We start from the raw sequence: 22,969 nt of genomic DNA on the forward strand, positions 1-22,969 counted from the left end.
ACCCGGAGGTGGTCTGCGCCGAGCACAGATGCCATTCCGACCATTCGTGGGCTGCGTGCCTCAGTGTCCCCAAGCACAGCACCATGGGGATCATGTCCCTGATCTGACAGCCTTCACTCCAAGGATGTCAGCAGGCTAAAAAGAGACAACAGATGGCAAGCTTTTCGGAACAAGCAAGAGTCACACAAAGGAAAGGAGTCCTTGTCATGGGGACCTGCTCGAGGTAGAGCTGGAACAGCAGGAACTGAGAAGAGCCCCAAGCAGATGTGGGTCTTGGAGAATTTGAACTTCTAAGTTTCAGTTTTACTAAATTTCTGGGAGATGTACCTCAGCCTGTTCGTCCCTGCGCCCCCCACCCCTTGCCAACAAGCTGCATACGTGTGGGCTGGGCCTGACAGACAATGTGGGTACCCGCCACAGCCAGAAACCTGTGGATCTGGGGGTTGGATGCAAACTGACCAAAGGGGAGACTGCAATTGGATGCTGATAGTGCCAGACTGGATGGCAAAGACAGAGCTGGGGAGGGGGTGGGAGAGGGAAGCGCAGTGTCAGGGGCTGTGGAGATCTAGGAACAGAGGGGAGGGTGACCCAAGGCGGATGTGTCGTCCGTGGAGTCAGGGCAGGCTGTGCGGGGCTGGGCGGACCAGCCCAGGTTATGGGCCCAGGTTGGGCAGTTACCAGTCATTCCACTAGACGGTGCTGAACAAGCCTCTGTTGATTGGTTGACACTGGTCATCAATCCTTAGGGATCTGGGCCCTCTGGTTTCCCTCTGTGCATCCTTAGCCTGCACTCCAGCATATTGGGAATTCGTTTCTAATTTTCCTTCTCTGCTTACTCAACTGAGTATAATGAGGGTATGGAGGGAACTTCCCCATAGGGGGGTAGTTCCTCTAGAATTCAGGAAGATGCTTGATGAGACCTTAGTAAGGCAGGGATGACCCGAGTCCTTTTGCCTAATTTCTCAAGAGCTCTGTGGTATCCCAGGAGGCACCCTGGCCTGGGGGCCTCACCTTCCAAGCGGTGAAATGTGCTTTGCTCTAAGTTAGGGACGTGGTGGGAGATACTGTGGTGTCCAGCTGATCCTCTGTCCGAGAACAGAGAGGAAGCTTCGGACGCAAGCCAGCCGCCCTCTCTCTCTGTGCCGTTTGTGCTGTTTCCAAGGGGAAATGAACGCGGTGCAGAGAACTCAGGAAAACATCCTCGCTGGAGCCGTTCTGTCCACGGTCACGTGTTTCCTCTTCCAGGTGTGTTTCATTTGTTGTCCTTTCACCGCTGGCCACGTGTCCTGCACTGACTAACAAGGTGGGCACCAAAGCCTTTGCAGGGGTTTAGGAGGGAGGTGTTCAGGGTGTGTCTCGTCCACATCAGGGACCCCAAAGGCATGTTTCTGAGCACCGCTCTGGTCGCTGTAATAAAAGGATGATACCAAACCGGTTGCTGCAGTAACCCAGGTAACATCACAGAGCTGTCAGAAGTGATGAATGATTTACACAGTCAACAAGATTGATTTATTTTTTTCAAAATTTTTACTCTCGGGAGGGACCGTCCACAGTATTTTGGAAATTAAATATAGCTCCTAAATGTGCCAACCCAGTCAAATAAATGCTTCAGTCTTGTCACTTTTGTCCCTGGTGCCCGTTTGGTACTGGTATCGAGCCGAACCCTAGAGAAGAATTCCATACACGGGAGCAACTAATGGCATGATTAGCCTCCGTCGTGCTGTGATGGTGACGCAGAGAAGAGGCACAGTGTTTCTGAGTGTATTACAACTCCTTGCAGAGGCACTATGGGGGAAAACAAAAAACCCACTGAAAGAAACTCAAAAGACCCAATTTGCGTCTCAGCAATGCCATTTCTAGCTGTGTGACTTTGGACAAATCGCTTACTCTTCCGAGCCCCATCTGTAAGGCGAGTGAAAGGAGGCTACTTCCCAGGCCTGTATGAGAAGTACCTGAGAGCATATATGTGGAAACTACTGTCCACATGATAATCCCTATTCACCGCACTCTCGCCTCATCAGCCATCCTTCACAGCCTCCCTTGCTCACCCCTTCCCTCAGTTTCTCCATCTGGTAAATAGAGACAGAGCTTCAGTGCTTCTGACCCCAGCCCCCAGGGGACACACTCCCCCGCCCTGTATTGCCCTCAGGTTAGCAAAGACGGAATAATAGATGTGAAAAGCTTTGAGTTCCTTGAAACCAAGGAGTGGGATAAATACCCTATATTGATTACGATGATTATATCTGGGACTAGAAAAATATGATCGCCTGGTTGCCAGTAGCAACCAGATGGAAATGCAGGAGTGTGGAGAGGGTTCCCTGGGAACAGAGTATGTTTCTTTCCTACTTTTATTTTCAAATCCCCATTTCTACTCCCTTGGTCCGGCGTGCCTGCTCTTGGGAGACACGGTCAGCCATCCGGGGGCGTCTGGAGGGAGTGGCAAAGAGGGCTGACTGAGGGCTTCCGTGGGGATGCTCCGTGCGGCTGGTGAGCCTTCCTTCGGCCATGTTTCCCCCTTTAGATGCAGAGATGGGAGATCCAGGTGGCTGGCAGGGAGGGGGTGGATGGAGGCTGGACCAGGGGAGAGAAGAGACTGGACCCATGTGCAGAAACAGAAGCCCCAAAGGAGGGTCCGGGCCATCTGAGAGTGGGTGGGGTAGAGCCGCTACAGAGGCCCTGGGGGGGCGTGTGGTGGGGCTGTGGGTTTGGTCTGATCCACTCCCTCCCCCCAGGTCTGGAGGAAGACACTGATGAAGAAAGGGGAGGCCTCATCTTCGCCTCAGGTGGTGAACAAACCTCAGTCACTGCACGGAATTCCAAATTCCTCCACCTCTGCGCCAGAGGTCCCAGGCCCTGGGCTACACAGTCTGTGCTCAACACACCCTATTTCGTGTGCCCTCGTCCAACCATTGCCCTTCTTTAGAATCACATGACTGGGGAGGGGTGACATCAAGATGAGAACTCATGGCTGCCTGCAGCCAAAGCCCATGTTCTTTTTTTTCAATCCTTATCCAAGAACATTGTATTTCCTTCATTGCTCTCAGAGAGAGCGGCAGAGAGACAGAGAGAGGGAGAGAGAGAGACTCTGATGTGAGAGAGAAACTTTGATTGGTTGCCGTCTTGTATGTGCCCTGACCAGGAATCAAACCTGCAGCCTTTCTGGCTACAGAATGACACTCCCACCAACCGAGCCACACCAGTCAGGGCCAAAGCCGATGCTGTTTATGCCACGAGGCTTGTCATTTTCCTGGTGGGTCAGGGCCCTAATGAGTAGCTGATCACCAGTCTTGAGCGTGGACTTGCCTGCTTGCCAGAGGCCTTGGCTGGAATCCTGCGACGCCCCTGTGTTCTAAGAAAGCATTTGGCCTCTGGGTTGGGACCTCCCCCGCCTCCCTCCCGCCCACAGTGTTGGGGCTCTGAGTTTTCTGGAGAGCATGCTGACTTTCTGGACAGAGGTCCCGTGCAGAGCTCTACATTTCTGGTTACTGGCTGCCACTAGCTGACTCTGGGGAGTGACTGGGAGGGTGTACGTCAGCTTCCTGAGGATGTGGCGGGGCCGCACCATCCAGGGTTTCGAGTTCAGAAAGGAGGCAGGTGGGGTTTGGAGAATGCTGTCAGCTCACCGCCTCTCGGCTGAAAAGAGGCTGCTGTGGCTCCCGTGTGACTCCTGACATGCACACAATTTTCCTGCCAATTATATATAGCAACATGCAACATTTATCCCAGCATGCAAAGGGCATTTTTACTAGTTATGACTTTACCTAGTACAGGAAGGTTATTCTGGTATAAAGTAACGATCATATCATAGCGAGTGTTTGTTGAGCATTATAAATAGCACATCCTAGGTATAACCTCATCCAAAATTCACTAGGACCCTGTGTAATTATCATGTCATTTTCCATAGGTGGAAACTGAGTCTCAGATTGGCTTGACCACGTAGTGACTGGTGCTGGACTTGAGCCCAGCTCATCGGACTCCAGGGTCTCCACTCATAACCACTAATCACTCTTCAAGTGCCACGTCATCCCCGGCCACTCTGCTGCCCCTCCCGGGGCACCGGCCCCGCCCGCCTGCTTCTGTCCTCTTTCAGGGCCTCTCTCAGCGGGTTCCCTGATTACGTCAGTCCCCAGGCATTCCGCCAACGTGCTAATGTTCCTGATCTCAGTGCCACCCAACCATCTCTGTTCAGAAGATTCAACACCCCCTGCCACCTACACAAGTTTTAACTCCTTGGCATGACATTCTGGGCCCTCCCGATCTGGCTAAAGCCGCACTCCGGGCTCACAGAGCACACTGGTCTCCCTTCAGCGGCACGCACGGCTCAGCTAGTCATGCTCTCAGTGCCCTCCCAGCCGCCACCAGGCCCGAGGCCCTTGCGGGCTATTCCTTCTGGCTGGAATTTCTTCCCTGCTCCTTCTCTCTCTGCCCCAACTGCGCATGCCCCCAGCTCACCCACCTCGTCAGCCTGAGCTCAACCGCCTCCACTGTCATGGGGCATCTCTTGATTTTTCTCAGCTGGGCATCAATTCTCCCTCCTCTCAACTTGCATTGGATTTGATCTATCTTTCTTATGCCAACTGGGACTAACTGGGGTGCAGTCTCTCTTCCATTCTCTTCTGGGGAGGGATTGCTTGCCTGGCTGGGGAAGCTTCTTCTCCACTGGCCAAGCTTGCTCTTGGGGGCCCGGCGCTCACAGAGAGCAGGGGTGTCTTGAGTGAGCCTCGTAGGGTGACTTTCCAGAGGGCCTCCCGTGGTTGGTGACAGCCTGGCCTAGCGTGCCAGTCTGACCCAGCAGAGCACCCAGACTCTCCAGCTGCCATGCTGAGTCCACGCCATCCTGCTGACACGCTGGGCATGGGGGAGTCAGAGAAACACAGGTCTTCTGCTGCATGCCAGACCAGGGTCAGCACCCGCAATCCACCGGCCACATCTGGCCCGCTGCCTGCATTGTCCAAGCAAACAGTGGTTCTTACAATTTTTTTTAAATGGTTGAAAAAATATCAAAAGAAGAAGAATATTTCAGGGCATATGATAATGATATGAAATTCGAATTTCAGTGTCCATAAATGACATGTTGTTGAAACTCAGCCGAGCTGGTTGGTGTGTTTGCATCTTGTCTACAGTCGCCTTTTTGCTGCAACAGTGGCCTTGAGTGGTAGCCGCAGAGACCGCACAGCCCACACAGCCCACACAGCCCAAATATTTACTCTCTGGCCCTCTACATGGTAAACGTGGGGACCTCATGCTGGAGAACAAAGTTCTTCCTATACTCACCCCTTTTAGCCAAGAATAAAGGGCTGGCCAGCTCTCCCAGTGTGCAGGGCCAGTTAGCTGCTGGCCTGGAGATCAAAGGCCAGTGCTCAGGAGCTTGCAAAGGGACAGAGCATGGGCTGGAGGCTTGGAACCCCAACCTCTGTGTGGTCTGGGGCAAGCCCATTTCCTGTCTGTGTCTGTGTTCCTCCTAAGCTTGAGCTTCACCGTCTCTCAGCCCCATCTTCCTCCGAGGGGGACATGGCTGTCTGGTCTACCTGTTCTGCAGGATGGTCCACAGTGCATGAGGAAGGCTCTCAGCCTCCCAGACCCTGCCTCTGAGACTTTGGCCTGGAGAGCCGTGAGGGCCTGGCTCGGCCAGCAGATGGACACCCCTGCTCTCCATCTTCCAGGTCCCCACCCTGGCCCCTCCCTGCTCCCCAGGAACGCCATCTTTTTCCTCACATGGATCCCTGTTTGGACTCAGTTCAGCCTTTTTTTTTTTTTAAGTGCCTGAGATCTAGGCAGACTATAATTATGTAATTCTTCCTTGTTATGTTTTCTAATTGTTCTAGGAGCTGTTTCCTAAACTGATTGGAAACAATTGCAGACAAGGAATGGAGTGGGAGGTAGGCGAGGGCCTGGCAGCTGGCCAGAGCGGGGCTGTCTGCAGGAGGCTGTGTCTGAGCCCGGTGGGCACGGGGAGTGGGGAGCGCCCCTCACAGTTCTTGTGTCTGGGGGGCGGGAGGGCATGAAGCACTCACTGGGGTGTTGGGAGCTTTGGTTTAGTTAGTCATGGACAACAAACCTCCCCCTGCTCCCAGGCCCCCACAGGCTGGGCTGTGTTTTCTTTTTCTGCTGCGTCTGTGACGTCGGTGAGGCTCCCTGGGGGCCCCGCCAGTGGCCGACAGGGAGCAGGGCTCTTTCCTCCTGGCATCAAACTGTTTGTGCCTTCTCGACAGAAAAAAAAATATGCAACTTTTGAGCTATCTATCACCCACCCACTTCAAAAGTCAGGGAGGACACACGGAGGGAGTTGCAGGGGGCTCCCTGCTGATTGGGTCCTGAGCAGGTGAAATGGGGGTCCTGGGGCGTGTCACTGGGATGACAGAAAAGGCGTTACCTTCCTGGGGCCGGAACCTCAGGAAAGCGCCTTGAGTGACCGTTCTCAACGTGTCCTTGCTGTGAGGACTGTGTCCCCTGGCTGCACAGTTCACTGTTGTCCCCCATGGGACCAGGCAGAGGACAGCATGTTCAGGGCATCTGGGGAGCCCTCAGGTCCCCCTCTGTCACCTTGGTCTTCCTTGGGGTGCAGCTCAGTTCCTCTGTCTGTTCTGACAATGTCCTCCCCTCCCCCATTGCTCTTCTCACCGACTGCACGCGCACTCGGAGATGACTTCTAATTAAAGCAGCGAGTTTCCTAGAAAGGGAGGAAGAGAGGGCCTGAGTGGGGGTCAGGGGGGCGGCCCATCTCGCCTGCTGCTTGATGGGATTGTTAACGTTCACAAAATCCCTCTGAGGCAGGAGTGGCCATCATTCCCTTTATCCTTTTGAGAAAATGGTGGAGAAGTATGAAATTCAATTTCACAGGCCTGTACAAAGCACCTAGGGTGTGACAGGTACTAGAGAAGGCACTGGGTGGAGTCAGAGCCCCTCCCCGAGGGCCTTGACTTTCCAAGTTCAACCCAGACCCGGAGCTGCCCGTTGAGGCTGAGGCTGGTTGGACCAGAAGCCGCACTGTTGGCCAGGAGGACTCAGCCCAGGGTCCCTTCTGGTGGGGGCGTGGCTAGGGGAGGGGTCTCAGGACCTGTCCCTGGGGCGGAGTGTGGAGGGGGAGCACAGGCTGTCCACTCTGCTGGGTCTCTCTCTCTGTCCTCCTTCTTCCCCAGCCTCTGAAGCCAGAGAGGGGAGAGAAGAGGAGTGTGAGGGGCACCTGTGGAGTGCTGGGGACCCAGAGTTTCCTCGAGTCCCCTTGGTCCTTCACCCAGAGCACCCCAGCAAGCTGGCTATATTTATGGCCCCGAAGGCCCCCAGACCCACATCCCGTTCCTGCCTCAGCAAGCTCCCTGGGGCCCGTCCCTCTGGTCCCCATTGCTCTCAGGACTTAGAGTCTGGGGTCTGGGGTGGGAAGAGGCCCCTGAGACATTTTGTGTTCCAGAAGCGCTGTCCCCTGAGCTGGCAGAACAAAGAGCGTCTCCACATCTCGTGCAGCTGCCCTTCTCTGGTGCTGCTGCCATCTGCGGGATTGCTCGAGTCTCCTCCCACTTTTAAGGCTCCTGATGGTGGGCACCGGGGCTCACTGACCGGTTTCAGGGCAGAGCCTGCTCCTGTGCCCCGTGTCCTGTTCGGTCAGCTGCAGTCCATCCCACGGGGGTGAACATGAGTGGATCCAGCCCTGGCCTGTGTGACCCTGGAATGGGACTGTTGATCTCGGCCAGCTTTTCTCAAAATTTTTTTTCATTAGCACCCTCTCCCACTAGAAGAAAGAATACAGTTCAATTCTTCCAAATTAGAAGGTACGCCAAAGTATGAGAATTTGTCAGGTAGGGTTGAGCTTTGGACGTTATTAAATATTGCAAACCATTGTCATCGCTGCTATTTTTTTTGCCTTTAATTTTTATCCTCTTGGGGGCGCTATTGTCCCCATTGAGAAAGCATGCTGTTGGCTTTTCCAAAATGTTTCCAAACTGTGTGTCATTTCTCCGGAGTCTCCTTCATCATATGGAAACATGGGTTCTTAATGAATGAGTGTATTTTCAAGGACTGAGTCAGACATACAAATTTGATACTAAACCTGCCACTGGAGAGAAATGGCTTCCCATTATGAGTTCTCACTTTTTAAAAAAAATAAACTCAAACACCTGCTCCTGTCCCCTGAACCCACTAGGAGGCCACACCAAGTGTTGGGCAAGGGTGGCCCTGGACACACGTGGCCACCTCATGTGGGGTCGGGGGTCTGGCAAGACAATATATCTCTGTCCTTCCCTTAGCTTCTGCCCTGCAGCCTAGCCGCAGGAGGGGTGCCCTTGATGGGGGAGCCCACCCCGACCCCTTTGGTGGCTCTCTCTCCTGATGTGTCACCGTGGGGGGCATCGAAGGGCTGGCTGGTGACTGGCTGGCAGGTGGAGACTTCGGGGTGGTTGGGGGACATCGTGTGGTCACTCTGCACGTCTCCTGCCTGGCCTCCCTTCTTGGCACAACCTTATTTGTGCATGAACTTCCTTTCACGGTGGAGGCCTTCCTGCCTCCTCCCCAAACTGCAATGGGCTGCTTCCCTCCGAAGTGGGCATCTCAGAGCTTCGTGCCTGCTCTTCGAGGAACATTTTCTCAGTGTCAGGACCAGCGAGGTGGGGATCACGGAACACGGGGACCCCGGCAGGAGGCCAAGGGCGGTGCAAGCCCCCGTGCGCCTCCGGTTTGGAACAGGCTGCGCGAGCCACATGCGCACAGCAGCCAGGGCCCGGCCCAGGCACACCGAGGCGTGGTTTAATGGGAAGCCCAAATGAGAAACAGGCTTCTGGGACCTGGCTGTGGCTCCTGTCTCTCCTTTTCCTCTCGGTTTCTTTCTTGTCTAGCTCCCCTCTCCCTCGTCTGTCTGCGTCCTGTTCTGCTTCTCCTCCCTGCGTTATTGCCTGCTTGGGGTCCCCTGCGGGCCTGCCTCTCATTCAGCTTAAAGGCAGGTACCCCTGACCCAGGCAGGACTGGAGGTGGGGACGGAGGGAGGGGAAGCCAAGGAAGAGTGCAGAGAGTTCCCTCTATTCCAGTAAACAGAAATTAACCCTTCCCTGGCCCAAGGAGGTCAGCCAGCCGTTTCCCTCCCCTTCCCACCAAGGTCATAAATCCATTTCTAACTTACCAATTCCCCGGTTAGTAGCAGAAACACACAATTAGCTTTAAAAGTGTCTCCAAGCTGTGGCCAGTTAGAAATTTATGACTTCTTCTTTTTTTTTTTTTCTAAAAGGCTTTCCTTTAAAGTGGCTAATTAGGTGTATTTCTCCAACGGTAATTTTGAAAATGCTAATTGGTCTGCACTCTGGAAGGAGGAGAATAAACTTTCCCCCTTTATTATCTTGGCTCTGGGGAGACATAGAAGAGACGGACGAGGCTGAGCAGTCGGTGCAGCCTCCTAGGACAGGGGCCAGGCGCCGGCCCTTTTATGGACTTAGCAGCGAGGAGGGGGCCGGGGAGAATGGTTTTCTGTGTTCCAGACGGTTTCCTCAAAAGGGGACGCGGCACAGCAGGTCTGGAGGCGGTGGCTAGGGTAGAAGGCCGCAGCGGTTCACCCACCAGCGTGCAGTGGCGCCCTGGGGTGGGACTGAGAGAAGCCTTCCCAGTGGCTCCCAAGGAGGATGGGTGGGGAGGGTGTGTGGGGGGCTCACCCCAGCCTGGGTGCTGCCCTAGCGCAGAACCTGACAGCTGCCGAACCACTCACTAGCAGACTCTGCTATTGGGGGCGGGGGTGGCGTGGCTGTTTATTCCCTGGACGATTCCAAATTGAACGCAATGGGGGGCAGAATCCATGGTGTAGAGTGTCTCATGTTGGAGCAGGGCCAGGTCCCAGGGAGCCCTTGGGTTGGACCTCTGCAGGCCAAGACGCCCTGGCATGGAGTGTCACCTGCCTCCTGACCTGCGAGGCAGGGTAGGTAGAGTTACGCAGGATTTGGGTCCCCGTGAGGGGATTGAAAAAGACCTCAGCTTGACTGGGGACCCTCTACAGGTGGTGCCTTTCCCCTCAATTCCTCCTGGCCGGACAGTCAGCAGCTTCCCAGCTGAGCTCTCTCTCCTGCCCCTTCTACCACAGCCTGTCTTGGGAAGTAGGGGTGGGCAGTGGGTTTCTTGGACCTACCTTTTTTCAAAAGAAGTTCAGCATGGGTGCAAACCGCAGCCCCAGAGAGCCAGGGCAGCCTTGCAGAAGCTGTGTGTGAATCCACAGCCTTACATTACAAGGTGTGGGGCTGGTGGGGCTCAAAGAGAGGGTCTGGGGTCTTTCTGTTTGGCTGGGACGTTCACCAATGAAGAGGAGGCATGGGTTTCTTCCCTTTGGCTTCCTGGCTGTTCTCCTTGGAACAGCCGAAGTGGAGAACTGCCCCAGACAGACCCTCGGCTCCCGGCGGGAAGCAAAGGGCCTGCCCAGGACACAGTCTGGGGCAGTGCGGCTCTGCTCTGGGGGTGCCACCCCACCTGGCATCGGTGGCTCCCATCTTGCCGTCCCTGTGCCTTGCCATGGGAACAGCGCAGTCACGAAGATGGGACTGGGATACACAGAGCACGTTCTACAGCAGAGAACGGGAGGGAAGACCGGCCATGATCAGATACTTTGTTATCGATCATTTCAGGGAGGAGTGGAATTCTTTAAAACCCTGTGCTATTGCAGAAGGGAGGAATGATGGACAGTGAAACGAATTGTGCAGTTTTCTTTTTCAGCATTAGGTTTTATCGAGGATTTCTCACAGCTCGCCTCGTCCCTCTGGCCCCGTTCTCGTCTCTAGGAAAATCAGATAGAAGTGTGACTGGGATTGTGGCCGCGAATCTCCGCAGCCACTTCCCTGCTCTGCGCAGGGACGGTTTGCCTGTCTGCACCTGGCAGGGTGGGGGCGGGGGGTGCGTCCTGCAGTTTCTGCAGCAGCAGGACAGATGGGTCAGGGTGGGCGTGGGTGGAGCAGGGCTGAGTCCTGACTTCACATTTCCTGGCTGGGAGAGCTGGGGAGGATCCTTCACCTTGCAATCTTCGGTCTGTTGGGAAAAATGAAATGAAACAATGCACATATTATGCAACATGGAAATATGGGCTCGATGTAACAGTTATAGAAGTGGAAGGAGATGAGAGAGGCAGAATCTCCTTCAGTGCTGGGAATGCGGAGCCCTCGGTGTGGCAGCTTTTATCTTGCTACTGACCCTCCTTGGATGGTTCCAGTTCACGCACAGAAGGAGGCTGGAGAGGAGGAACACAGCCCCGGGGGCTCATAAGGAAGCCTGAGCCACCCCAAGGACCTGGAGGGGCGGGGATGATACATGTTCTTCATTTGAACCCCCCACCTGACCCACTGTAGTCTCCCCATTTCTCAAAGAGGTCTGGCTCTTCGGGTGATGGGTGGGGGGCGTTGCTTGAGGGTCTCGCTTTCGGCTGTTTCCCCAGGTGCTCGGCTTCCTCATTCGTCCGTCTTCTGCGGTGTGCAGAGTTCTTAACTGTTCTGATGCCCTGTTCGGTGGGGTGATAATACCCACTTTACAGGGTTACTATGGGGATTCAGCACACGGGAGGCCAGGAGCTCCTGGAACAGGGCTGGTTTCTTGGAAAGCACGCAATGAATGCTACTTCCCTTCTCTTTGTGAACCCAATCGCCAATAATTGGCAACTGAATGTTGGACTAAGCACATCACGAATTACCTTGAGCCATAAAGGAGACAGAAAGGAGACGAGAGCCAGGCTGTTAGATAGAACCAACGTGAGTCCACCTCCAAATGGGTTTCTGATGGACAGCGAGGACGGGCCCTTGTTACAACGGAACGGCTGCTCGAGAGAGTGCAGACACACAGGTTTCGGGAGCAAACCTAACCCTGTGTTTGATCTCAGCTTTAGGACACACCGGCTGTCTGACCTTGGGAACATCACATGTCCTCTCTGTGCTTTTTTAAATACGTGTCTCTATGTAGAAGGATTACATGTCATGGCAGGTGATCCCCACTAGATGCTAATTTTCTCCCCATCCTCGCCTCCGAGGAGGTCAATCAGTTCAGTCTGGGTAAGGCTGAACACTCTCGTACCTGAAAGCCTTTGAGTCACACACGTGCACACCCACGCGTGGCCATGGGCCCTGGGGTCACTAGTTCACCCTCGTCTCTCAGCTCCCAGTGGGGCCACAGTATTCGGGGACCCACTGCATGCATCAGTTCTCGAAGTGCTATAGCATTTGTCTGTAACCACAGGCGTGTGTTTGACAATGACAGTGAGGGCTCAGAGCCCTTTGAAGTCCTTGCCTCATTGTGAGGAAGGTTTTAGGGGCATTGTTTGTTCTGCTTCACTGTGCAGGAGGCTGAGGGACAGGGAAAGACAATGCTCGCCCAGGTCTCGGGAAAGCGGTGGTGTGCTGAGCAGGAGTCCCAGGCCCTGACCACGGTACTCTTTGTAGTAACTCAATTGGTGTCTCAAAAACAAAGTTCTGGGAGTGACCTGCGGATCTCCAGGGTTCGTTTGAGGCACCAGGAACCAGACTGCGACCCTGGAAATCATTAATTGCGCTGGTAATAATAATTACTATTATTCTGAGCACTAAGGTCTATCTTTGCATCTTTCATTTTTATGACAGTCATATTTCCATTTTATAGATGCAGCTCTGGTCAAAGCCTTTAGCTAATAAAGCGAAGAAGCAGCTAGGATTTAAATGCAGGACGTCAGCCCGAAGTGAAGCCTGCCGCCCCGCCCTGACACCACACTAAGTAAGAGAAAGAAGGAGAACAGGATTGGGAATGTTCTAGGAACAGAGGAATGAGGAGGAGATGCAGCGAAACCCATCTGCGATATTGCTAGAGGGAGACGTGAAGCATTTGCTTAAATTTCGTCCCATGTTCAAACTGGGAAAGGCCCATTTAGGCTTTTACTTCCTGCCTTTTAAAAAAAATCTTCACCCAAGGATATGTGTATTGATTCTGGAGAGAGATGAAGAGAAAGAGAGAAAGAGAGAAGCATCAGTCAGCTGCCTCCCATATGCACCCTGACCAGGGACCACACCCAGGTATGTGCTCTGACTGGGAATCGAACCCGTGAACTGTTTTGATGTTCAGGACGATGCTCTAACCAACTGAGCCACCCAGTCAGGGCAAGGACCCACTTTTTAAAAAGATTTTACTTAATTATTTTTAGAGGAAGGGAAAGGGAGAGAGAGAGAAGGAGAGAAACCTCCATGTGAGAGAAACATCTATTGGTTGCCTCTCAGATGCCACCAACTGGGGACCTGGCCTGCAATCCAGTCATGTGCCCTGACTGGGAATTGAACCAGAGACCTTTAGGTTTGTAGGCCAGCACACAATCCACTAAGGCACACTAGCCAGGGCCGGTCTTACCTTTCAAATTTAACGTTCTCTTATTCAACTTTAAGAAAAAAGGAAATTCTACCTTGACTGGTGTGGCTCAGTTGGTTGGGCGCTGTTTCACAAAATGAAAGGTCATTGGTTCGATTCCATTCAGGTCACATGCCTGGGTTGCAGGTTTGGTCCCTGACTGGGGGGCATGCGAGAGGCAACTAATTGATATTTCCCTCATGCACTGGTGTTTCTCTCCCTCTATTTCTCCCTCCTTTCCCCTCTTTCTAAAAAATAAATAAATAAAACCTTTAAAAAAAAATGAAGAAAGGCATTTCTGACACGTGGTACAACATGGATGAACCTTGCAGACATTATGCTGAGTGAAAGAAGCCAGTCACAAAAGGACAAGTACTGTATGACTCCACTTACCTGAGACCTAGAGTGAGTTCCCAGAGACAGGAGACAGAATGGCTGTTGCCCGGGGCTGGGAGGAGGGAAGAATGAGGAGTTGTTGTTTAAGGGGTACAGAGTTTCAGTTCTGCAGGATGAAAAGGGTTCTGGAGGTTGTTTGCACAACAATGTGAGTGTTGTGCACTGAACTGTACTCAACTGTACACTTATAAATGGTTAATATGGGCCCCAGCTGGGTGTGGCTCACTGGATTGAGTGGGGGCCTGAGAACCAAAGGGTCACAGGTTCGATTCCCAGTCAGGGCATGGGCCTGGGTTGTGGGCCAGGTCCCCAGCGGTGGGCATATGAGAGGCAACCAAACATTGATGTTTCCCTCTCTTTGTCCCTCCCTTGCCTTCTCTCTAAAAATAAACAAATAAAATCTTTTTTAAAAATGGTTAAGATGGTAAATGTTATGTTATGTGTATTTTACCACAATTTTTAAAAAAGTGAGTGTTCTTGTTCCTATTCATGTACTTGGCAGTGAAGAGCCTTTTGTTTGGCCGGGGTACCTGGGGTGATTTTAGGTGAGTGGATGGGGCTGTGAATGGCCACAGCCGGAGAGCAGGTGCTGGGGAGCACCTGGGCGTAAGCCTGGGCATAGATTGTGTGCATGAGCCAAGAGAAGGTCTGGAAAGAGGAGAGGCTCCCCTACCCTCTGCTGGACCAGCAGCTTCTGGAGTCTGTTGGCTCCCAGTCTCATGAGGAAGACTAGACAAGCACAGACATATTTCAAGACAGCATGAGAAGCTGGTGACACAGAAAACGCATTCTCTCTGAGGAAACTGTTGGGTAGGGGGTAAGAGGGTGGCAGATAAGGACTGTTAATTAAATATGTTGTAACTCAGACTCTTACACAGAGGCACAAATTGAGATGAGCTTGACCTTGACTCACGCAGGGGTTGTCGGGGCTCCCTACTCCCCATCCCATCGGAGATGCCGAACCCTTGGGAGAAAGATGGTCAGCACGCCACCAGCCTTGGCTGACACTGTGTGGGCTACACGCTAGCAAACCACAGCCCACAGGCCAAATCCGAACCACCCCTGCTTTTGTCCAACCCATGAGCCAAGAATGGTTTTAACATTATTTAATGGTTTACAAAAATCAAAAGACAGATACTGTTTCACAACACGGGCAGATGATATAAAGTCTGAATTTTAGTGTGCTCAGGGAAGCTTTACTGGAACGCAGCCACGCCCATGTACGTGCTGCCCAGGATGGCCCTCGTGCCGTCGCGGCGAAGTTCAGTACGAGAGACACAGATGAGGGATGTGGTCTGCCCAGCTGAAAGCGTGTCTCCTGGGGCTTTTACAGAAAAGTTTGCTGACCCCAGTCTAGCCAGAGCACTTTTTCAAACGATAGGTCGCAAGCCATCAATCAGTCATGAATCCACTTAGTGGAACATGATCAGCATTAAAAATTAAAAAATAAAAATAAAAGAATGGACAGAAAATGTCAGAGTGCATCACTTGTTGTCAGGCATTTTCCTCCTTAAAGATTTTTCTCTTTCCTTAAGCTCTTATTTCAATTAAATATGCATGTGTGTACTTGGTCATGATGGGAACTCTCTTATTTGTGGGTCTCGGTTAAAAATGTTGACAAGCTACCGGTCCTGGTGAACCTAGGAAATTCACTGCTGTTCCCCAGGAATCTGGAAGGAAATCTGGACACATGCCTCTCAGCTCCCTCTGCTTGGGGTGTGGTTCTCTGTTTCTGAGCCCCGGCTCCAACTAGGCCAGCAGGTACAGGGCTCTCTGCCGCGTTTCTCTCCCCAAGGGCCCACGTGCCAATGATGGCTGATGCCTGATCCCAGGTAGGGCTGTTTCCCTGTTTCCAGCCGATTTCCTCCCACTGGAAGAGGGAGGTTTCCATTTTCCCAGAGGGCAATGAATGAGAAATGTTCACTCTTGGGCAGAAAGGGAAAAACAAGCAATGCCTAGAACCAAGGACACAGAGCTCTCTTCCTGGCCCCTTCGATTGATAGCTAATACATAGTGACGAGTGAGGGACAGCTCTTGTGCAAGGTGACAGGAGGCAAGATCTGAGAAGGCTTTGTGTTTACAAACATATTGCCGAAAGTGTCACGGGTAGAATTGCAAAACATCAATAGCGATCGATGGGAACGAATCATTGTCCCCGGCCATCCAACAAGAATGGAAATCCAGGCGTGGCGGAAGGGAAGGGGAAGAATCTATAGAGGATGGAAGCACCGTTACAACCCTCTCCTCACGGCCTCCCTCCCTTCCTTACGCTTTGTTCTTTTTCCTTTCCCTCTGCGACTCACTCGCTCATCACTGCCAATTTTTCTTTATGCAATAGGAGGAAAACCATTGATTTGCACAAGAGTCTGTGCCTGGGCCTTCGAGGCAGAATTAGAGCAGAACTACCTGCTTGCCTCTGCCTTCCCCCGGCTGTGCCGCGTGTCTGTTGAATTTCAAACAGCGAGTCTGTGAACGAGTGCTTAGCCAAGCTTCATATTCTCAAAGCCATTAATCATAGGTACCCTCCATAAAGGCCTTAAACAACCGGATAACAAAGGTCATTGATACAATACTCTTTGTTTGAGGCAGACTCTTCCAGGCCTTAAAACCGAAGCTGGACTGGGTCCATCTTGATTCGAAAACTTTTGGAAGGCCAAAGAGGCAAGTTTAGCCGGAGGTGTCTGACCCTCACATCACGGTGGAAAGCAGGTTGCACTATCCTATAAATCAGGAGCAGTTGATAGGTAAGGATCACAAGGATTTGAGGTGACTATGCCAAAGAAGTCCCAGGGACCTGCCTGGATGTCTGGGATGGAGAACCTTGGGGGCGGGATGAGTGAACCTTCTTCGGGTCAGGTCACTGTAGGGGAAAGGGCGTTATCTTTAAAATAAGACAAAACAACCCAAAGCAGCAGCAGGATGGTGCCGGTTCCAGGCTGCAGAGGAGTTGGAGGTCCCAGCATCCAGAGGGCGGAGTTACCTGGGTATCTGGCTGTGGAAGATCACTAAGAATCTCTCAGTGCCCTGAATCTCTCATTCTAAATCATCTCAAAAAATCTTAAATATAAAGAATAATGGATTCAGGGAATTTTATCCCAATAAGCCAAAATGACCAAGAAAGAATTTCGAGGGAGAGTATCAGGCCGTCACAGAGGAAGCAGGGTCACCAGAGTACCGAAGGAGGCAGATAGGGGACCCAGCAAGGAGGAGCACAGGGACCCGAGGACCAGGGAGCAAGCCAGCCTTCCTGTGGAGGAAGCACTAGCAGACCTGGTATGAGCCAGTGTAAACGGGTTTAGTGCTGACTCATTCATTCATCTTATTCTCCCTCCCATTGATTCATTCACCCGTTGTATTGGTTGTTTCTTATATGCCAGGCGTTTTTCTGTACATGGGGAATTCACATTTAAAAGATACAGAAATAAAATCTCCACCCTCAAGGAATGTGTGAGCTACATACATTATTACCTCATTCCTTATCTACCAAAGTCTACACCCTGAATTTCTCATTTTGTCTCAAAATGATTTCACCACTTAAATGGCTGGATACGTAGTTTGAAGGGACGTCATGGAGCAGGAATCTAGGAACAGGCCCAGGAGGCCCGGGCTCAGGCCCTCCGAGGAGGGTAGTGAACCTGGAGAAAAGGATGCACGAGAGAGGCTTCGCACGAGGGGCAGCCTCTGCTGTTCCAGCTCTGGCTGCCCGAGGCTCCCCCGCAGCCCTGGTCGGCAAGTGAGATGTCAGGAGGATGGATTGGCCTCGCACAGTGACATAGGCAATGATCTCCGAGGCCACAGGGAAACGGGGCTTCCTGTTGAGTGGCCATAAACTTAGCCTAACAGAGAGCCTGGGTTCCTGGTGCAGGAGTAATGGTAGCCACCAACATTCCTGTGGAGATTCAGCCTCTTCTTTGCCCCGGTAGCATTAGTAGCACATGCCCACTCTCTAATATTGGGCTCCGAGTTGCAGTTGAATTTGTTTTATATTCTGAAATATTTTCCTTTCAGTGGTTTGTGGAGAAGTACCTGTGCTTGTGTGAATAGCAGTGTGGGGGAGGGGGAAATTGGCCCCAGTCCGTAAAATGGTTAAAGAACTTTCAGACAGGTGTCATCCATCCACCCATCCACCCATCCACCCATCCACCCATCCACCCATCCATCCAACCAACCATCCAATTAACCAACCAACCGAACAAACAATGAAACAACCAACCAATCAACCATCCATCCATGAGCATCCACTGGGTGCCCTGAGAAGTGTTTACTGACCTCCCACAACGTGCCCTAATCCATACCTAGGGACAGAGTTGGGATCAGAGTCCCGCTTGGCTGCTTCCCAAGCTCCAGGTCGCCATTTATCTTTTCAGTGGCTGCTCTTTCACAAAGACCCAGCTTCTCATTCTTGGACGGCCTGTGCCATCACAGACGGGAAGCTGCAGCGATTGGGATAATGACAGTTATTGCTCCTCCCACACAAAGCTTGCCTGTTAGGAGTCAGAATAGTGTGAAACTATGAAGATAATTGTCGCAGGGTACACAGCTCAAGAGGGGTCAAGAGTGACAACAACGGGAAGGACCCAGGGTGACAGACTGGGTGGGACAGGAAGGGCCCTGGATGGAACTTGACTGTGTGAACTGAGGCAAGTGGCTTTTCTATTGGTTACTGGCCTCATTTGTAGAAGGAAGGGGTTGGACATTCCAGTCCTTCTGCGATGTGGAGGGAAGTCTCACTGGTTGATGACACCATCCTATGGATCTGTGTTTTGCTGTCCTTGGCTCGCTTCTTCCCTTTTTGCCCCATTTCTTTCCCTTCCGAGATCTGACCAGCTCCCAGTTCGATGCAATCCTTCCTCCAGCTGGTTTTCCTGCAGGCCATTCCATTTTGCCAGCATTCTGCATTACCCTGTAACTCAGGGCAGTCCAGCAGGACTCTTGGTGATGATGGCAGTATTCCTATCTGCACTGGCCATCGTGGCGGCCCCGGGCCACACTGACTACTGCGCCCTTGAGATGTGGCTAATGTGGCGGAGGAACAGGGTCTTATATTTTATTTTCACTTAAAGCATGTACCTAGTCACTGCCTTATTGAGCAGCACAGCTCTAACCTCTTCCTTTCATTATTGTGTTTGTCTAGTTCTTCTTCAATCATTGGTTCAGAGCTCGGTCATCTGTGGTCAGACTTCCTTAGGTCGGATCCTGCAGGACCACTCACTGGCTGGGGGCCTTGGGCAATTGACCTGACCTTTGCAGACTTCTGTGTTGTCGCCTGTACAATGAGGGTGCTAATAGTCCTACCTGCTGGGATTGTTGTGGTTATTAACTGAGACAGTGAATGTATCACGTTTAGCACAGTGCCTGGCCCTCTGTAAATGTGAGCTGCGAGTGAGGAGCAGGAGGAGGAGGAGGAAAAGGAGTGAGGATGTGTTTCCATCTTTTCTTGTCTGTTAGAGTGAAGTCTTCAGGACTAAGACTGTCTAGTGTTGAGTTATAACTGCTTAGCACATGGAGACGACACTGTCTCCCAGGGCTCATGAGTGTCCTTTTTATTTGATTCCCCTTCTCCTTGCCCAGCTACCAGTTCTCCTGACACCTCTAGGCCCTGCCCCAGACCATATACAAGTCTCTGAAGAGCATCGACCCTGATGTGAGCTGAGTGACTATGACCCCACCCTCTCTCTCTCTCTCTCACACACACACACGTGAGCACACACGCAGTTCTTACAAAGCAGACGGACCTGGGATTTCATTCCTTCAGACACATCTGTGTCTCCTGTCTCTGGCTCCTTTTCCTCTGGGCAATGGGGAACAGGGTGATGACCCCATTAATTCCAGGCACACCCTGGTTGCTCTCCAGGTCTCCAGCTCCCTTTGGACCTCCCCTCCGGCCAACTCGATCTCCCAAGTGACATCTCTCAATCCTGCCCCAGGAATCAGATGTCTAAATAGCAAATGAAAGATTAATGCCAGTGGCCAAGATTGGGACGTGAATAATTTAAAGGGCAGAATAAGAGCCAGCTCCGCTTACCGACAGGGCTGTGTGGGCAGAGGTCAGGGAGAGGGTAAGGGCCAACTCTGGGCCAAGGATAGGCAGCTGTGGATTCCAGTGAACTGCTCTGGGAGGGGATTTGTTGCCCATGCTGGGAAGAATCTGTAGTTACAACCAGAAAGTGGGTCCTTTTGCATTCTTATCAATACAAGGGGTTGTGAGATTCAGGAGACATGGGGGCAGTTTTCCAAGGGGGCACCACAATTCCATGGACGTTGTAATGCCAGGGCCCAGCCATCGATGCGCACCCCGCCACCGTCATGATGAGGACCCTTCTCACCAGTGTCTCTGTTCTTGTCGCCACCTTGGACCTGTTGGGCTATGGGAGGCCACATGGCTGGGGCATTCGGTGGAATGTCTCCTAGGGACATGGGATCAGAGGTAAGGATGGACAAGCAGCCTGGCGTTTGTGCATTGAGCAGATATTTTACACACGGCGGGGTTCTTGTCAGGCAGGAAACCTCTGTGTGGATACTTCTTCTCCTCTCCCCACCACCTTGGTCACCTCTGCGCTGCCCGAGCCTCCTGTTAGGTTTACCACAGTCTCTCCTCTGATGGTTTGGGGTTTGATAAATATTTTCCCCTCCGGAAGTCTTTAGCAGTGCAGCAAGAAGGTTACATGATGGATTCTCCCCATCACTTAATTGAAGCCATAAAAAATGAAAAGAGAGCTTCCAATAAACCAAACCATTACTCACTGGTGGATAGAGAGGGGATCCCAGAACCGGGCCCTGAGAGGCGCAGCTGGGAAGCCCTCCAGCTGAGTGTCTATTATGATTATTAATCACAATGGCCACAGGGTTCACTGGCACAGAGCTTCTTAATGAACTTGGACTCGTGTCCTTACAAGGTTGTAGCCATTATAGCAACCAGGGCCTTTGCGTTTCAAATCCCTGAAGGCTTAGGATGGATGTCTAAGTGGGTGCATTTGTCCTAGTGCTTTCCAAAATTATGAGATGTGAGTTGTTGTATGTAGGTCTGAACGGTGGAAGGGAGGGAGCTACCTCGTGGTGATGGGGAGTTTTAGGTGGTGATCAGCAGCGTAATTACGTGTATAGCTGGTGGCTGGGCGCACGCTTTCCTGTGCCTGGTTAATGGCTATCTGTTGTGTATGGGGCAGTGAGAGTTTTGCCGGTGGGTGGTCAATATGGAGGTAGGAGGCAGGTGTGTTAATGATAGTGGATATGTATACATCAAAATAGCATTATCTCTGTAAGGATTCTACAACATTTAGGTTTCCAGGTAGATTACAAGTAAGAAGATCTAGAATTTCTTGTCCAAACTAGAAGAGCTTTGAAAGTAGAAGGAGATGTTATTAACGTTGCCTAGGTCACTCCCACAAACCAGGGCTGTTTCAAGCAACCGAGATGTGTGGTACCTGTACTTGGGGGGCACTGTCGGATTGCTTAGGTGTATTTTCCATTTGCTTGGCCTCTCATTGAGCTTCTTTGGCAGGTGAGTCTGTCAGAATTAGAGCTTTGGGGGGTGGGCAGAGCAAGAGGGTTGCCTCTCTGGTGGCACACTAATCACTGGCCTCTGCCCCGTAGCAGCCCCGTAGCAGCCCCATGGCAGGGAAGGCAGCCCCATCTACCCTTCCACAGGCGTGTAGTGCCAGTGTTAGGGATTTCCTGGTTCGGTGCCCATGTCCTGATTCCTGGGGGACTTTGGCACCCACTCTATGAACCCTAAGTCACTGGAGATGGGAAGCGCAGCCAGCGCACCTGCCGGCTGCAGCCTTGCTGCTCTGAGAGGCACAGAAAGGGCCCCATCCAGGGCATGCGCAGAGTCACAGCCTGAGGGTCTGTCTGCTGTGTGCGCCCCCGGGTCACAGTGCGGTGAGCAGGAGCCCCAGTCCGTTCTGTCGTGGTTCCTCCTGTCCTACATGTGGCTGGGGTCTTGGTGTACCTCTCTACATGGAAGTCAGGGAAGAAGAGTGTCTACTAACAAGCGCAGAAATGTTTGAAACAGTATTTGGGATGAGCCGTCCCTTCTTTTTGAGAAGTGTCCCTTCTTTTTCTGTCCCCCTCCCTCCTTCTCTGCCCACCCCTCAGCCCTTCGTTTATCAGGTGACTCTGCCTCCCCTGGGCCTTTGTTCCCCAGAGTCCCTAGTTCCTCTGTATCAGCAATAGTTTTCCACCTGATGGTACCCTAACGTTTGGGAGGGAAGGGAAAGGAAGCCCCACCTAAATCTCAGCAGGTGTCTTTCCCCACAGGGAGGCCTCTCCCCAGCGTCCTGGCTTCCTTCCCATCTCTCCTGAGATCAGCAGCAGGCAGTGTGCTCCTAGGGTAACACCTACAAGTTTTCTGTCCCAGCTGCTTTCTCCAGAGGAACCTCCCACCTTCTCCCCGAAAACCAAGAACTCCCCAAGCCACAAGCAAGTAGCTGTAAATAGAAATGAATCCATCTGCAAAACCTCAACACGTCACCTGATCCTTATCAGTGCCTCATAATCGCCTGCAAGGAAGATCTTATTATATTAAAAAGCCATTGCCCTTTAAGCTGGTAACACTAATAGATTCTGTGTGATATTCATACCAGATTGAGCTTTCAGCACATGAGATGCCATTCCTTTCCTACTGCCTCCGTCTGAGCCCCTTCGTGTTTGCACAAAGCTCCTACAATTTCAGTTGCCTGCAAGGTCTTTTTTTGCAAGATGATAAGATCCATGAGGGTATCTGTCTTGTTGAATTTTGTGTCACCAGTAGGAAGAGTGGCTGGTGCACAGTAGGCATGCATTTTCATGCATGTCTGTCCAATTCCTTCCTCCCTCCTTTACTCCCTCAGTCCCTCCTTCCTTCTTTCCTTCCTTCCATTCTTCCACAAATGAGCCAAGTTCTGGAGGGGGAGATGACAAAAAACACAATAATAAAATAATGACAAGTAGTTATAAGCGCTTTACAAGAAACAAATGGGGTGTTGAAATGGAGGATAATCAGGTTGGGGTGGAGAGGTCTACTTCAACTTGAAGGTGGTGATATCCTCTCTGAGACCTAAATGATAGCAAGGTACCAGCCACAAACACAGGTGAGTGAAGAGATTTCTAAGCAGAGGGAGCAGCTCTACCTGGGGTTGGGAAGTGGGGAAAGACCGAAGCACCTTTGAGAGCTTGGGAAAGGCTGCCTGTGGATAAAACTTCATGAACCTCCCTCTCTGGGCCTTTGTTGGGTGCAGAGAGGGAGGGAGAGGCTAGACCACTGCAGAAATGCCTGGGGTGGTCA

The 22,969-nt window shown here is 52.0% G+C and overlaps 1 protein-coding gene across 3 annotated transcripts in view; it reads left to right on the forward strand.

Annotated features, from left to right (window-relative positions):
• PLXNA4 (plexin A4) overlaps positions 1–22,969 on the forward strand; it is a 414,442-nt gene that overhangs the window by 128,502 nt on the left and 262,971 nt on the right. Inside the window, exon 4 of one of the 3 annotated variants that reach the window (XM_045855527.1) lies at positions 12,577–12,837. The exons of the other annotated variants lie outside the window; for them this stretch is intronic. Within the exon in view, the coding sequence (XP_045711483.1) occupies positions 12,577–12,687 (111 nt within the window). The 3' untranslated portion in view covers positions 12,688–12,837. Of the gene's footprint in view, positions 1–12,576; positions 12,838–22,969 lie in introns of those variants that run through there. 3 annotated transcript variants of the gene reach the window in all.

Source organism: Phyllostomus hastatus, unplaced genomic scaffold (assembly GCF_019186645.2).
Source record: "Phyllostomus hastatus isolate PE091 unplaced genomic scaffold, TTU_PhHast_1.1 phas_scaffold_114, whole genome shotgun sequence".
Lineage (NCBI taxonomy): Eukaryota > Metazoa > Chordata > Mammalia > Chiroptera > Phyllostomidae > Phyllostomus > Phyllostomus hastatus.